Source organism: Neomonachus schauinslandi, chromosome 9, assembly GCF_002201575.2.
Source record: "Neomonachus schauinslandi chromosome 9, ASM220157v2, whole genome shotgun sequence".
Lineage (NCBI taxonomy): Eukaryota > Metazoa > Chordata > Mammalia > Carnivora > Phocidae > Neomonachus > Neomonachus schauinslandi.
In genome coordinates, this window is record NC_058411.1 from 83,162,284 (window position 1) to 83,176,110 (window position 13,827).

At 39.0% G+C, this 13,827-nt stretch overlaps 1 protein-coding gene across 1 annotated transcript in view; it reads left to right on the forward strand.

Annotated features, from left to right (window-relative positions):
• GANC (glucosidase alpha, neutral C) overlaps window positions 1-13,827 on the forward strand; it is a 60,933-nt gene that overhangs the window by 31,105 nt on the left and 16,001 nt on the right. The window contains exons 9-14 of the mRNA XM_021695743.1: window positions 186-421; window positions 3,280-3,406; window positions 4,245-4,324; window positions 6,617-6,760; window positions 8,296-8,392; window positions 12,696-12,797. Of these exons, the coding sequence (XP_021551418.1) occupies window positions 186-421; window positions 3,280-3,406; window positions 4,245-4,324; window positions 6,617-6,760; window positions 8,296-8,392; window positions 12,696-12,797 (786 nt within the window). The remainder of the gene's footprint in view (window positions 1-185; window positions 422-3,279; window positions 3,407-4,244; window positions 4,325-6,616; window positions 6,761-8,295; window positions 8,393-12,695; window positions 12,798-13,827) is intronic.

Consider the following 13,827-nt stretch of genomic DNA (forward strand, 5'->3'; position numbering starts at 1 on the left):
ATTTACATGCCTGCCTCACCAGCCAAATTGTCACTTTCTTCAGGGTAAGGACTGTGTTTTCTTCTCCTTGATATGCTAAGTATCAAGCTCAGTGCTTAGACTCTGTAGACATTCAGGAAATGTTTATCATGTATGTAATTATCATTGTGACGGTAGCCAGCTCAGTTGTCATCTTCCCCTTTCAGGCACACAAGCCATGCCTGCTCTCTTCTCCTTGGGGTACCATCAGTGCCGCTGGAACTATGAGGACGAGCAGGATGTAAAAGAGGTGGATGCAGGATTTGATGAACATGACATTCCTTATGATGTCATGTGGCTCGACATAGAGCATACCGAGGGCAAAAGGTACTTCACTTGGGACAAGAAAAGATTTCCAAACCCCAAAAGGATGCAAGAGCTGCTCAGAAGCAAAAACCGTAAGGTAAAATAAGCCGACCCTTGAAAACCTCTTAATTACAAAGCACTTGTTTAATTTTTAAAACTTGCCTTGGCACATAAGTGGAGGAGAGCCACCTGATAAAAAATGGCCATGGAAATAATACCATCAAATATAATTGTAACTGTGATAATAGGAAAGCAGTGGTGGAAAGATGGTCCCACCATCCGTCCCTGCCTTAGCTGTCTAGGTCCCCACAGGATAACGGGGCCTCGCATTCAGTCCCGTTTGTTGTGGCCACGCTGTAGGGATATGATGGATACCCCAAAAGCAAAATGTGGTACTGATGTCAACATCAATCTCGAGCTTGAGGACATCATGTGGACACTACAGGGTCTGAAAAGGTTAATTAGTCACATAGTGAGGCATTCTAGGGGAAGCAGGGCTGGCTCCCAGGCTGGTCTGAAGATGGCTTGAGAGATCTGGGAACGGAGACAGCTCAGCTTTTATGGTGGTTAGAGGGTTGGACTGGGGTGAGGATTCCTGTGCATTCCTGGTGCTTGTGTGGTTTGAACTTCCTGCTGGCACCCAAGGAGGAAGCATTAGGGCTTTCTTTGTCAGATGTGGCAGAAGGGTAAGGGGGGATGGAATGGCTTGAAAGCTCTTAACAGTCAATCAGAAATGGAGACAGATTCTTCATTTCCCATTCTCCTAATTTCCCAATTAATAGCTACCATTTGGCAAGTACTTACTATGGGCCAGAGAGTTTGATAGAACACATTATTCTTGCTAGTCATCACAAAATTAAAAGGTAGATCTTGTTAGCCCATTTTTCAGATGAAGAAACTGAGGCTAAGAATAGTTTTGTATTTTGCACAAAGGCATATAATAAGTAGTAGAGCAAGAATCTGAACTCTGATCTGCCTGACTCTAGAACCCATATTCTTATAAGCAACTATTCATTGAAGCCATCAATCAGATGTTCAAAATGCTGTTCTAAAGATGAGGGAATGCAAAGATGAGCTCTTGGGGTCTTACAGTGAGTGGGGGAAAGGCAGGTATACAACAACCACAATATTGGGCAATAATATAACAGCCAAAGAAAGGTCAGGGTCAGGAGTGGACTAGGAGAAAGAAGATTGCATCCAGGTGGACTCACGCTGGGCTTTGTGCATTTTAGATGAGCCCTGAAGGATGAGCTCTAACTAGCTGAGAAGTGGGGAGGGGGTGGAGACAGTGCAGCCAGAGGCTGAAGCAGCCAGTGGTGTTTGGAAAACAGCGCACAGGTTGGTTTGGCAAGAAAACAAGGCATGTGCAAGGTTTGAGTAGTAGGGAATCTGACCTTATCGTAGGCTGCTTTGTATACATTTGGAGACATTAAAAGTTTTTGAATAAGGGGTTAATATGCAGAATATATGAAGAACACCTACAACTCAACAACCAAAAGCAAACAACCCAATTAAAAATTGGGAAAAGGACTTGATAGACATTTCTTCAAAGAAGATATACAAATAGTGAACAAGCACATAAAAAGATGCTCAACATCACTAATCTTTGGGGAAATGCAAATCAAAATCACAATGAGATACCACTTCATACCATTAGGATGGCTACTATGAAAAACCAGAAAATAGCAAGTGAGGAGGTGGAGAAATTGGAACACCAACCATGGGAATGTAAAATGGTGCAGCCACTACAGAAAACAGTATGGCGGGTCCTTAAAAAATTAAAAATAAAATTACCATATAATCCAGGAATCCCACTTATGGGAATATACTCAAAGAAATTGAAAGCAGGTACTTGAGCAGATATGCTCATGCAGATAAGCCCATGTTCATATCCACACTATTCACAATAACTAAAAGGTAGAAGCAATCCAAGTGTCCCATCAGCAGATAATTGGGTAAATAAAATATAATATACACATATATACAATGGAGTATTATTCAGCCTTAAAAAGGAAGGAAATTCTGATACATGCTACAACATGGATGAAGCTTGAGGACATTATGCTAAGTGAAATAAGGTAGTCACAAAAAGGTGAATACTATATGATTTCACTAATCTGTAATAACTAGAGTAGTCAAAATCATAGAGACAGAAAGAACAATGGTGGTTGCCCAGGGCTGGGCAGAGGAGGGAATGAGGAGTTGCTTTTAATGGGTATAGAGTTTCAGTTTTACAAGATGGAAAGAGTTCTGGACATTGTACAACACTGTGAATGTGCTTAACACTACTGAACTGTACACTTAAAATTGGTTTAGATGGTAAATTTTATATTATGTATATTTTACCACAATTAAGAGTTTTTTAAAGTTTTTGAGTAATGGCGAATTAAACTTTAGTATGTAGAATAAATTTGAATAGACCTGAGGCAGGATGATGAGAAGGTTGTTATAACCAAATAAAGGGTTTTGTGGCTTTAGACTAGGAAATGATGGCATTAGAAAGGTAAAGAGACCTTAGAGACACAGAGCTGTGATTACAGCTCTTCTCAGACCTCCTTCCTAAATATACCTGTACCATTGGGTTGGGAAGGTTTGTTTTGTTTTTTCTTTAGTGTTTGCTTTTGTCAGTATTAGCCTCTAGATGTCTAGGAGCAAGGCTGACTTAATCCTTTATGTATAGCACCCAGCACGTCAGACAGAAGCTTAATAACTGCTATTTTGAGAACATGTATTGGTTGGGCAGCAATAATTATGAAAGAGCACTGGCCTGGTTTTGATACCAGTTCAATTTCCATAAGCATGAAAGTGTTAGGGTTTTACTGACGTCTTAAATATTTCAGTACTAGTAGTTATTTCTGAGTAAAATTTGAACCCCCAAACTATGATGAAAGCATAAAAACGAACGTATAACTCCTATGAAACTGATGAGCTCTTCAAACCTCTATGTCCGGACAGCTTGTGGTCATCAGTGACCCCCACATCAAGATCGATCCTAACTACTCAGTGTATGTTAAGGCCAAAGAACAGGGCTTCTTTGTGAGGAATCATGAAGAAGGAGACTTTGAAGGAGTATGCTGGCCTGGTAAGATAGCACTTTATACACTTATTAATTCACTTGTTTAGTCCCAATTAATGAAGGTTGCATGGCCATCACCCTCATTTCTTATAGATGTCCCTTGCTATAGTGTAAGCACCTTTAAGAGAGATGGTATTACCTTCTTTTGTATCTTTCATAACACCTGGTACAGAGTGCTTTGTATACATTTATCAGTCAATGAATGAATAAAAAATAAGCAAGCACTCCATTTCTCTAGGCAAATAAAAATAAAAAGCCAAGAAAAAGTGTTCACAGTCTCTCCCTGTGAATCTTCTATGCCTTGTTAGCTCATAGTTTTGATTTCCCAGACTTTTCATGAGTGACCTCAGCTGCCTCCAGCAACTCTGGATTCTTCATTTCAGAAATTATTAGTTTAAAGCCATGGTAGAAACCCGAGGACAAAGGGGAATCACCACTCTATCATATCCTGGCACTCTATCACAAATCCACATACTGAAGAGACACCCTACGCACTCCTTTTCCCCCTTACACCACTCATGAACATTTCTCTGTTCTCTTTAAGGACAGAAGGGTCACTCCAGGATATTTGCCATGCTTACTTGGGCTATCTTGGGCCATCAGTGAGGGACAGGCTCCATCTGAATGCTTGTTCATTGGCCTTCTCCTGGGCCTCTCGGGTTGGAAGGTCTACTGATTATCACTGGAGTCCAGCATTGCCTTCCTTCATGTCTTGCGCGACCATGCCTCCACCTCAGCTACCTTATGTCTAAGGTGCCCAGTGATCAGCCAGCTTTTACATCTTTACTGCACATCCTACCATGAACACCACTGTTTCTCACAGTCTACTCTTCTGCCTCTACAGGTCTCTCCTCTTACCTGGATTTCACCAATCCCAAGGTCAGAGAGTGGTATTCAGGTCTTTTCACTTTCTCTGCTTATCAGGTTTGTTTTTATTCTTTTGCTCTTTCCTAGTTACTTGGAAGGATGAAAGAAGGAAAAACATGATAGAATAGAACTACTACTCTGCTTCATTGAGTAGCTCTTGATAAATACTACTTGGCTGAAAATGCAAGGATAGCAACCACATTACAGACTTTAATGGTGCCAGGAGAGGTGCCATATATATTATCAAAGGCACAAAAGCTGTGATTTCTACCTCAATCATAATAGACTCTGTGACATATCAAAGTACTTAATAATAGAGATTTATATTTTCAAATTATTCCATAAACTTTACATAAAATAATATTCTATAGCTTAAAGATGATGATAGTGACATATATGAGAATATCTTGCAAAGTATAATGTGACATTAAAAATAAGGTATAGGGGTGCCTGGGTAGCTCAGTCAGTTAAGTGTCTGCCTTCGGCTGGGGTCATAATCTCAGAGTCCTGGGATCGAGCCCCACATCGGGCTCCCTGCTCAGTGGAGAGCCTGATTCTCCCTCTCCCTCTGCCTCTGCCCCTCCACCTGCTTTTGCTCTCTCTCTCTAATAAAAAAATAAAATCTTAAAAAAAATAAAAGATGTAATAAAACTTGAAATTTAAAAAAGTAAGTGAAATAATAAATAATCTTTAAAATATTATAAGAATCCCAGAGAGAACCAGAAAGGCCACTTGTAGAGAACTGTTTTCAACCAATTAGGAGGATGATAGTGATGCCTCATATAAATTGAGTTCTTTGCTGTGTGCCAAGCGCTGTGCTAAGCAGTTTCTGGGCATTTTACCATTTCATCTTCACAAAAACCTCTAAGTTGGAACTATAATTAATTCTAATCCCACAGATGAGGAAACTGATGTATGGACAAGTTTAAAACCCTGCTCAGTTCACCCATGTTACTAAGTGCTGGACCTAAGATTTGATCTCAGTCTGTCTCTCACGCCCAAGTCTTAACCACTAAACTCTAGTTTCTGAGCATCATGTATTAGGACACAGAAAACAACTTAGAGGAGGGATAAATACCACTCGGGTGAAATCTGGCCATGTTCATTCATTTCCCTACCGTCTATGGCTGTTTTCACACTATATCAGAGTTGAGTTACTGAAAAAGAGGCCTTATGGTCAGCAGAGTTGGAAATATTATCCAGCCCTTTCTAGAAAACATTTGCCAACCCCTGATTTGGAGAGTGCTACAGGAGGACAGTCAAGGTAGTTAAATATTTGGAAACCGTATAGCCTTGTTCATAAAGTATACATGTTTAGGAATAGTTGAAGGTAGAGTCAAAAGAATATATTTAAGTCTCCCCTAGGCATCTGAACGACTGGCATGTGGGTGAGGCAGCAGATGTATTCTGTGGTATCCCAAAAGACAAGCCAGATCCACTGAGAGGATGTTACAAGGGGCAGGACTTTTAGAAAGTAATGGAATGAGCTTCCTGAGGGACTCCCTGTCATTGTAGCTACTGAGTCAAATGCTGAGAGACCAGGGATTCTATAAAAGGGATTTCAATACCGTGTTAACTAGATGACTCAGCAGCCCCTTCCCACTCGCAATTGAACAATTCCTGTGTAGAATACAAAATCTAGACCATGCTAACAAACATGTATACTGGCTGCCAAGTCTTTCAAAGTAGGGACGGCTGGGTGGCTCAGTCCATTAAGCATCTGCCTTCAGCTCAGGTCATGATCTCAGGGTCCTGGGATCCAGCCCCGCATTGGGCTCCTTGCTCAGCAGGGAGCCTGCTTCTCCCTCTCCCTGCTGCTCCCTCTGCTTGTGCACTCTCTCTCTCTCTGACAAGTAAAAATAAAAATCTTTAATAAAAAAGTCTTCAGAGTATTAGAGGGAAGGCAGAATCTTATCGTGGAAAGCTTTAATTGCCCTTAGTTAAGAGTTGTAGCAGATGATGGTTGTTATAGAATCTAAGTGTGAACATTCACAACCTTTCCTGTATGGGGGTTCTCCAGAGTAGGTCTTGGAGTGGACTTGCTGGGCAGTGTATATTTCACGGACAATACCACACAGCATTCTTTCATTCATCGACAAATACTTATTTGGGAACCTTCTGTAGTTCAGCTACTGTTTTAGGTGTTTGGGATTTATCAATGAACAAAATGGACAAAATTCCCTGCCCTGTGGACCTTTTATTATAGCATTGGAACAGAAGACAGAACATAGATAATAAACATAGTAATAATACATTAAATGGATTATGAAAGAAGAATAGGATGGCTATCATATTAACATCATCACTATAGGAGTATTATCATGACCAAAGAAGAAATTTACTTCCTAGGGATCTACTGACATCCTCTACATATGGAACGACATGAATGAGCCCTCTGTCTTTAGAGGGCCAGAGCTAACCATGCAGAAGAATGCCATTCATCATGGCAATTGGGAGCACAGGGAACTGCACAACATCTATGGTTTTTATCAGGTAAGACATCCATAAAGAAGCCACTTGGACTCATGTGCCCTGCCTTTTGGGTTGAAAGTCATTTGTAATAGCCATACTATATTGTTCATTTCTCTTTGTGTGACTTTTCTAACAACTGCAATGGATCTTACAGGTTGTAGCCAACATAGGACTTACTATTTCTTTGCACCTTTTCTTTCTCTAATGAACTTGAATTACAGATATTATGAGATTAATGGTAACATAGAAACATCTTCCTTGACAGGAGTCATTAATAAATGGCATTGAATACCTCAAAACTTTTTTTGGAGTAGGCAATGTATAAATACATAAACAAAAGCAATTAAAACAAATTTTTTGAAATTTCACAAACGGGGGCACCTGGGTGGCTCAGTTGGTTAAGTGTCTGCCTTTGCCTCAGGTCATGATCCCAGGGTCCTGGGATTGAGCCCCGTGTCAGGCTCCCTGCTCAGCAGGAAGTCTGCTTCTCTCTCTCCTCCTGCCCTTCCCCCGGCTCGTGCTCTCTCACTCTCAAAATCTTTTTAAAAAATGAAATTTCACAAATGTCTAAATACAGCAAGTCTTATATTCATAGCAGGGGAATAAGATTTAGAACATAGATATAGAATTTCAGTAAGTTTTTTTTTTTTAGAAGGCCTTCATTAACTACTTAGCCTTCTCAAAAAATGAAGGGGGGCAAATCGGAGGGGGAGACGAACCATGAGAGACGATGGACTCTGAGAAACAAACTGAGGGTTTTAGAGGGGAAGGGAGTGGGGGGATGGGTTAGCCCAGTAATAGGTATTAAGGAGGGCACGTATTGAATGGAGCACTGGGTGTTATACGCAAACAATGAATCATGGAACACTACATCAAAAACTAATGATGTAAGGAATGGTGACTAACATAATAAAATAAAATAAACTACTTAGCCTTCTCATTAGAAGATGGTAGAATTGTCTTCCATTTGCCAGTCACATCCAAAACATTTGTCAGTCATTTGCCCTAATTGATATCCATGGTTCTTTGTTATTTTCATCCTGTAACTGTGTTCCTAAGGCCCTCCCACCAACTGGTATATTTTCCAGTGGGAGTTGCTGCCTACATAAACACATACTATCTGAACTGTGCTTTACTTCCTTGAAAGCCTCTTGCTATAACTGCAAACTACTTTAGAGAATTTTCTTATGTAGGCCAGAGCCAGTCACTTAACCTCTCTGAATCTCAATTTTTTTCATCAATGAAAACGGTCAATCTCAGAGGTTGTTCGATAGATTTTAAGAGAAAATCTTATAAAATGCTTAGCAATAGTAAGCATTGAATATGCTAGCTTATTTACTATCTTCATTTCTCTTTTAATCAAAGAAAATTTTCCACTCTGGATAGGGGAATTTAGTTTCATTACATCATGAAAATTATTTGGTGGATTTTCATATTTTCCATTTTATATTCCCACCTACTGTTGACTTTTTGCATGTTCAGTAGCTTATTAGGGATGTCTGCACAATGTCCTAATCTAATCATCCCTTTGAAATTTTTCTCCTTTATCTTTGTAGCAAATGGCTACCGCAGAAGGACTGATACAACGATCTAAGGGAAAGGAGAGACCCTTTGTTCTTACACGTTCTTTCTTTGCTGGATCACAAAAGTATGGTAAGGAATGGCTCATATGATCAGACTTAAAAACGTAAGTTAGCAACCTGCCTTTTTTTTTTTTTAACGATTTATGGCATATGTTGCTACTGTTTTGAGGCCTTCCTTTTCAGTGGCAATTGGGAAGGCCTTCGATTGTAGCAAGTGATGTGCCCTGAAGTATGCCTTTTGTCCTGTGAGACAGAGTACATCAATTTTAATAAAGTTTAGTTACTTGTTTCCCATTGAAGAAATGGACACTTAGTTGCTGGGAGAATATCTCAGTTTGTTTGCTGGGATGGTCATCTCTGATTCTGTCTGTTTGATTTATCTAAACCAGGGGAAAATGTCTTCTTAGACATTCCTTCAACCACCTGTTTCACTTAGCAATATGGTTTAAAATAGGCCTGGCTGTTGCTTGTGGTCAGGGTCATCTATAACTGGATTCAGTTTACTAGCTAACGCAGATCTAATTCAACTTAACCATCTTCCAGCAGGAAGGCTATTTTAAGTGCTCTGGCCTTGCATAAATAACTGGGAGCTTAGGTCCTAGTTTGAAGAATCCAGTCTTTTCTGTATCATAGACATTATTAGGCTTCTTCCTCCAGCCCTGAAAACCAGCCCCTGTGGCACCCTGGAAAAGGCCAAAATATTGTTATCTCAGGCAAAGATTCATGTGCAGAGATGCTCACCACAGCATTACTTCCTGAAACAAAAAAAGAAAATCCAAATAAAGGAATATTTATAAAAACATGATGATATATCCATATGACAGACTATTATAAGACTATTTAAAATAGTAGCCTTAATTGCATGAGCAAATGTTTGTGACATCATGATAAATGGGGAAAAAAAGTAGAATGCTTAAATGTTTTTGTAGTATATTATGATTTTTTTTTTTTTTTAAATATAGATGGCAATCGAAATCAGTAAGTTTAGTACCTGGGTGATTATGAATGATTTTTAAATTTTTTTCTTTTTACCTATCTCTATTCTCCATATTCTCTACAAGGGTCATTTTTAATCACTAAAAAAAGTCAAGTGTTTTTAATGAAAACACTTTTAAGTAGTTTAAAAATGATGATAAAAGATGTGCATACTAAGTAATCTCTGATCCCTTAAATATCGGCCTACTGCCTAGCCTTCAGTGCTCTGTGTGAAACTATTGGCCTGCCACAAAGTGTACCAAGTGACTCATTGCGGAGAACACTACTGTGTCAAGTCTTACACTTAGACCAGTAGCCAAAGAGCGCTTCTGACTGAACAACCATATGAGACATGAAAAGATGTGCATGCTTTTACAAGAACTTTCTTTCTTGATGAGAATGCCGCCATGTTGATTTCAAAACCATTTTATCTCATTTGAAGTCAAGGCAAAATTATTAGAGTACCTTTTAAAAACAAAACAAACAAAAAAAAAACAGTCCCTTGAAAAGATTTTTCTTTGCGGGCCATACAACAGCCAAAAATTTCTATGGAAGATTAATACAAAAATAGCTACCAAAGCTATTTTGGTAGAAGATAGACAAAAATGCTTCCAGACTAATCTAGATTTAGTAAGATTTTTTTCTTTTGTGGATCTCTTTAGTGGTATATAATCTATCTTCACAAATTCTTATCTACTATACAGTGATCAAGAGCAGTGGCTTTAGAATCAGACTGCCTGAGCTCAGTCCTGCCTCTACCACATAATAACTGTTACTCAGGGTATACTATAATAATCACTGTTTGCCATATTTCTCTCATCTGTAAAATGAAGTTAAATAGTGTTTACCTGGCAGGGTTGTGATGATTAAGTGGGCTACTACAAGCAAAGTAGAATCACCTGGCTCAGTAAGGACTTGAAAAATGTTAACTATTGTTCTTGCTACTATTATTATGTCTCCTTTATGTAGTCTGTACCACTCCTCTTAAATTATGGAGGGTTTTTTTTTTTTTGAGGGAGTGGAGGAATAGGCATATAAATCAATGGAACAGAATTAAGAATCCAGAAAGAGTCCAACACACATACGATCAATTAATTAGGAAGAGAGTTACCAAGGCAATTCAGTGCAGAAAGGAGTTTTTCAATAAATGGTGTCAGAACCCTGAGTATGGAGTGGGGGGAGGGGGAGAGGAAAGAACCTTACCTCTCACTACACAAAAAGTAATTCAAAATGGAATATAGACCTAAACTATAAAAGCTAAAATCAGGGCGCCTGGGTGGCTCAGTTGGTTAAGCGACTGCCTTCGGCTCAGGTCATGATCCTGGAGTCCCTGGATCGAGTCCTGCATAGGGCTCCCTGCTTGGCAGCGAGCCTGCTTCTTCCTCTGACCCTCCCCCCTCTCATGTGCTCTCTCTCTCTCATTCTGTCTCAAATAAATAAATAAAATCTTAAAAAAAAAAAAAAGCTAAAATCAGAAACTTCTAAAAGGAAACATAAATCTTTGTGACTTTGAGATAGACAAGTTTTCTTGGAGAGAACACAAAAAGCATGAACCATAAAAGGAAAAAAAGTGCTAACTTGGACTTCATCAAAATTAAAAACCTCTACCCTTTCAAAGATATTAAGAAAATGAAAATGAAAGTCAAGCTTCAGATTGAGAGAAAATATTTTCAATATACATATATATCTGTCAAAGGACTTGTACCCAAGATATATAAAGAACTTTTACAGTTAAATAATAAAGACATCTACTTTTAAAATTAAGCAAAAGATTTGAATAGACACTTTACAAAAGAAGAGTGATCATGAGTGATCAATAAATACATGAAATGATGCTCAACATCATTAGTCCGTAGGGAAATACAAATACAAATTAAACCACAGAGAGACACTACTACACATCCACTACAGTAGCTAGAATTAAAAAGACTGACACTACCAAGTATTGCCAAGAATGTAGAGTGACTGAAATTGTCATACGTACTGATACTGTAAAAGCAGTATAGCCACTATGCCAAACAGTTTGGAGTTTTCTTTAAAAAAAAAAAAAAATTCATTTGAGAGAGAGCACAAGTGGGAGGTGGGGAGGGGGGCCTGTGGGCAGAGGGGGAGAGAGAATCTTAAGCAGACTCCACATTGAGCTCGGAGCCCGACGTGGGGTTTGATCTCATGACCCTGAGATCACCATCTGAGCCGAAACCAAGTTGGTCGCTTATCTGACTGCACCACCCAGGCGCCCCCAGTTTGGAATTTTTTAAAGTGTTCAACATACACTGAACACAGACCCAGCAGTTCCGCTCCCAGGTAGTTACCCAAGAGAAATGAAAAACATATGTCATGCAAAGATTTGTACAGAAATGTTTATAGCATCTGCCTTCATAATAGCCAAAACTTGGAAAGAATTCAGATGTCCCTCAGTAAGTGAGTGGATAAACAACTTGTGATCGATCCATACTATGGAATACTATTCATCAAATAAAAAGGAATAAGCTACAACATTATGCTGAGTGAAAAAAGCTAGAACACAAAATAGTATGTTTTATGTTATGTTTATATGAAATTCTAGAAAAGACTTTAAGAAATCAGATCAATGGTTGGGTAAAGTGGAGGGTTATTCACTACAAAGAAGCCGCTTCATGCAGAATCCTATGAATGTTCTGAATCTAAATTGATTTTTTAATTAAATATTCATATGAAGAGGATTCATTTAAAAAGAATTTTAGTCTGAGCAACATCAGCAAAGCATAAAGCCATTATTTCTGGGGGAAAAAAAGCCCATGTGATCTTTTACAGTTATGGAAATGGTTCTATACCCTGCTTGTGGTGACAGTTACAGGTTTCAAAACTCATCAAACTCTTCACTTAAAATAGGTACATTTATTATATGTAAATTATATTTCAGTAAAGTTGATTTTTTTAATGTTTCTCCTAAAATCAGGCTTGAGTTATACTTCAAAAATAAGTGCCATTTCAGAACATTTTCACAAAAGGTTTTGTGGATTTTAAGAACTTTCTCACATTAGAAGATTAATATATTTTTTTAATTGCTGAAACCAGAATTCGTATATTTTTTAAAATATTTTATTTATTTATTTATCTGAGAGAGAGAGAGAGCCCATGAGAGGGGGGAGGGTTAGAGGGAGAAGCAGACTCCCTGCTGAGCAGGGAGCCCGATGCGGAACTCGATCCAGGGACTCCAGGATCATGACCTGAACTGAAGGCAGTCGCTTAACCAACTGAGCCACCCAGGCGCCCCAGAATTCATATATTTTAAGTTCAGAAAGAAATGCTTTCCTTTATATTAACTTGTCTATTTCAAATAAAGAATCTATGAAATCAAGTGCATGGGCTGATTTGTGATTTTTTTTTTTTTAATAACTTGTTACCGGTGATCCAAGGTGCTGTGTGGACGGGCGACAACACAGCAGAATGGAGCTACCTGAAAATTTCTCTCCCTATGTTACTCACCCTCAGCATTACTGGGATCTCTTTTTGCGGAGGTAAGATGATATCCGCAGGCTTGAAGTGAGAGAAAATAAAAAGCGAGGGTGTTTTTCCGTCAAGCCTGGTCATAAATTCCTTCTCATTTGCGGTTTCAGGCAGGGATAACTGCGGGAACAAGAAAATGAGGAAAGTGAAAGGACGCTTCCAAGCAGTTTGTGTGTCTGAAATGCGGACTTGAAATAAAGTCATCAGAGAGCCCGAGTGCTTCTTTCCCTCTTTCTCTGATTCCTCCTTAGATGCTCTTGAGAACTGAGTTTCTCTTCCTGAAACATACCTTTTCTTCTTCAAAGTGAGAAAAATGAAGAGTACAAAGAATTTAGCAAATCAGAAATCAGCCTTACAGATAAGCTTTTTACTCAGGAGGTTTAAAATTCTATGACATATTTTAACTTAAAAAAAAGGTACGCTCTTGGGAAAGATAAATTTAGTTAAAATATGATTTCCTGATGGGCTGCCTTCCCTAAATCCTAGTAATTCTCTGCAGATGAGAAATCTCAATATGGAGGCTGCTCAGCATGACTAGTTCCAGCTGTTCCTTGTTTTCGGTAGGAATAGAAGTTAATGTCAAAAAAACCCAGCAAGTTAATGTCACTTTTTGATAGATGTGTTTCTTATGGCATTGGTCCACATACAAGGAATATGTAATCTGCTTAAGGACTAAGCATGAAATTACACCTAAAGCTCTAATTCTGATTGTTTTTCTTTAGTTCTACAATTTTTATCTTGCTTGAGCTGCTGCTTTCGAAAAGAAATAAAGGGGCGCCTGGGTGGCTCAGTCCGTTAAGCATCTGCCTTCGGCTCGGGTCACAGTCCTGGGATCCTGGGATGGAGTCCCACCTCCAGCTCTCTGCTCAGCAGGGAGCCTGCTTCTCCCTCTCCCTCTGCCTACCGCTCCCCCTACTTGTGCTCTGTCAAGTAAATAAAATCTTAAAAAAAAAAAAAAGAAAAAATCAATTGTCAACCCCCACCACATGGCTAAACACAGACTTAATGAATCAGGTCAACATTTTGCAATTTCTGGGTTTG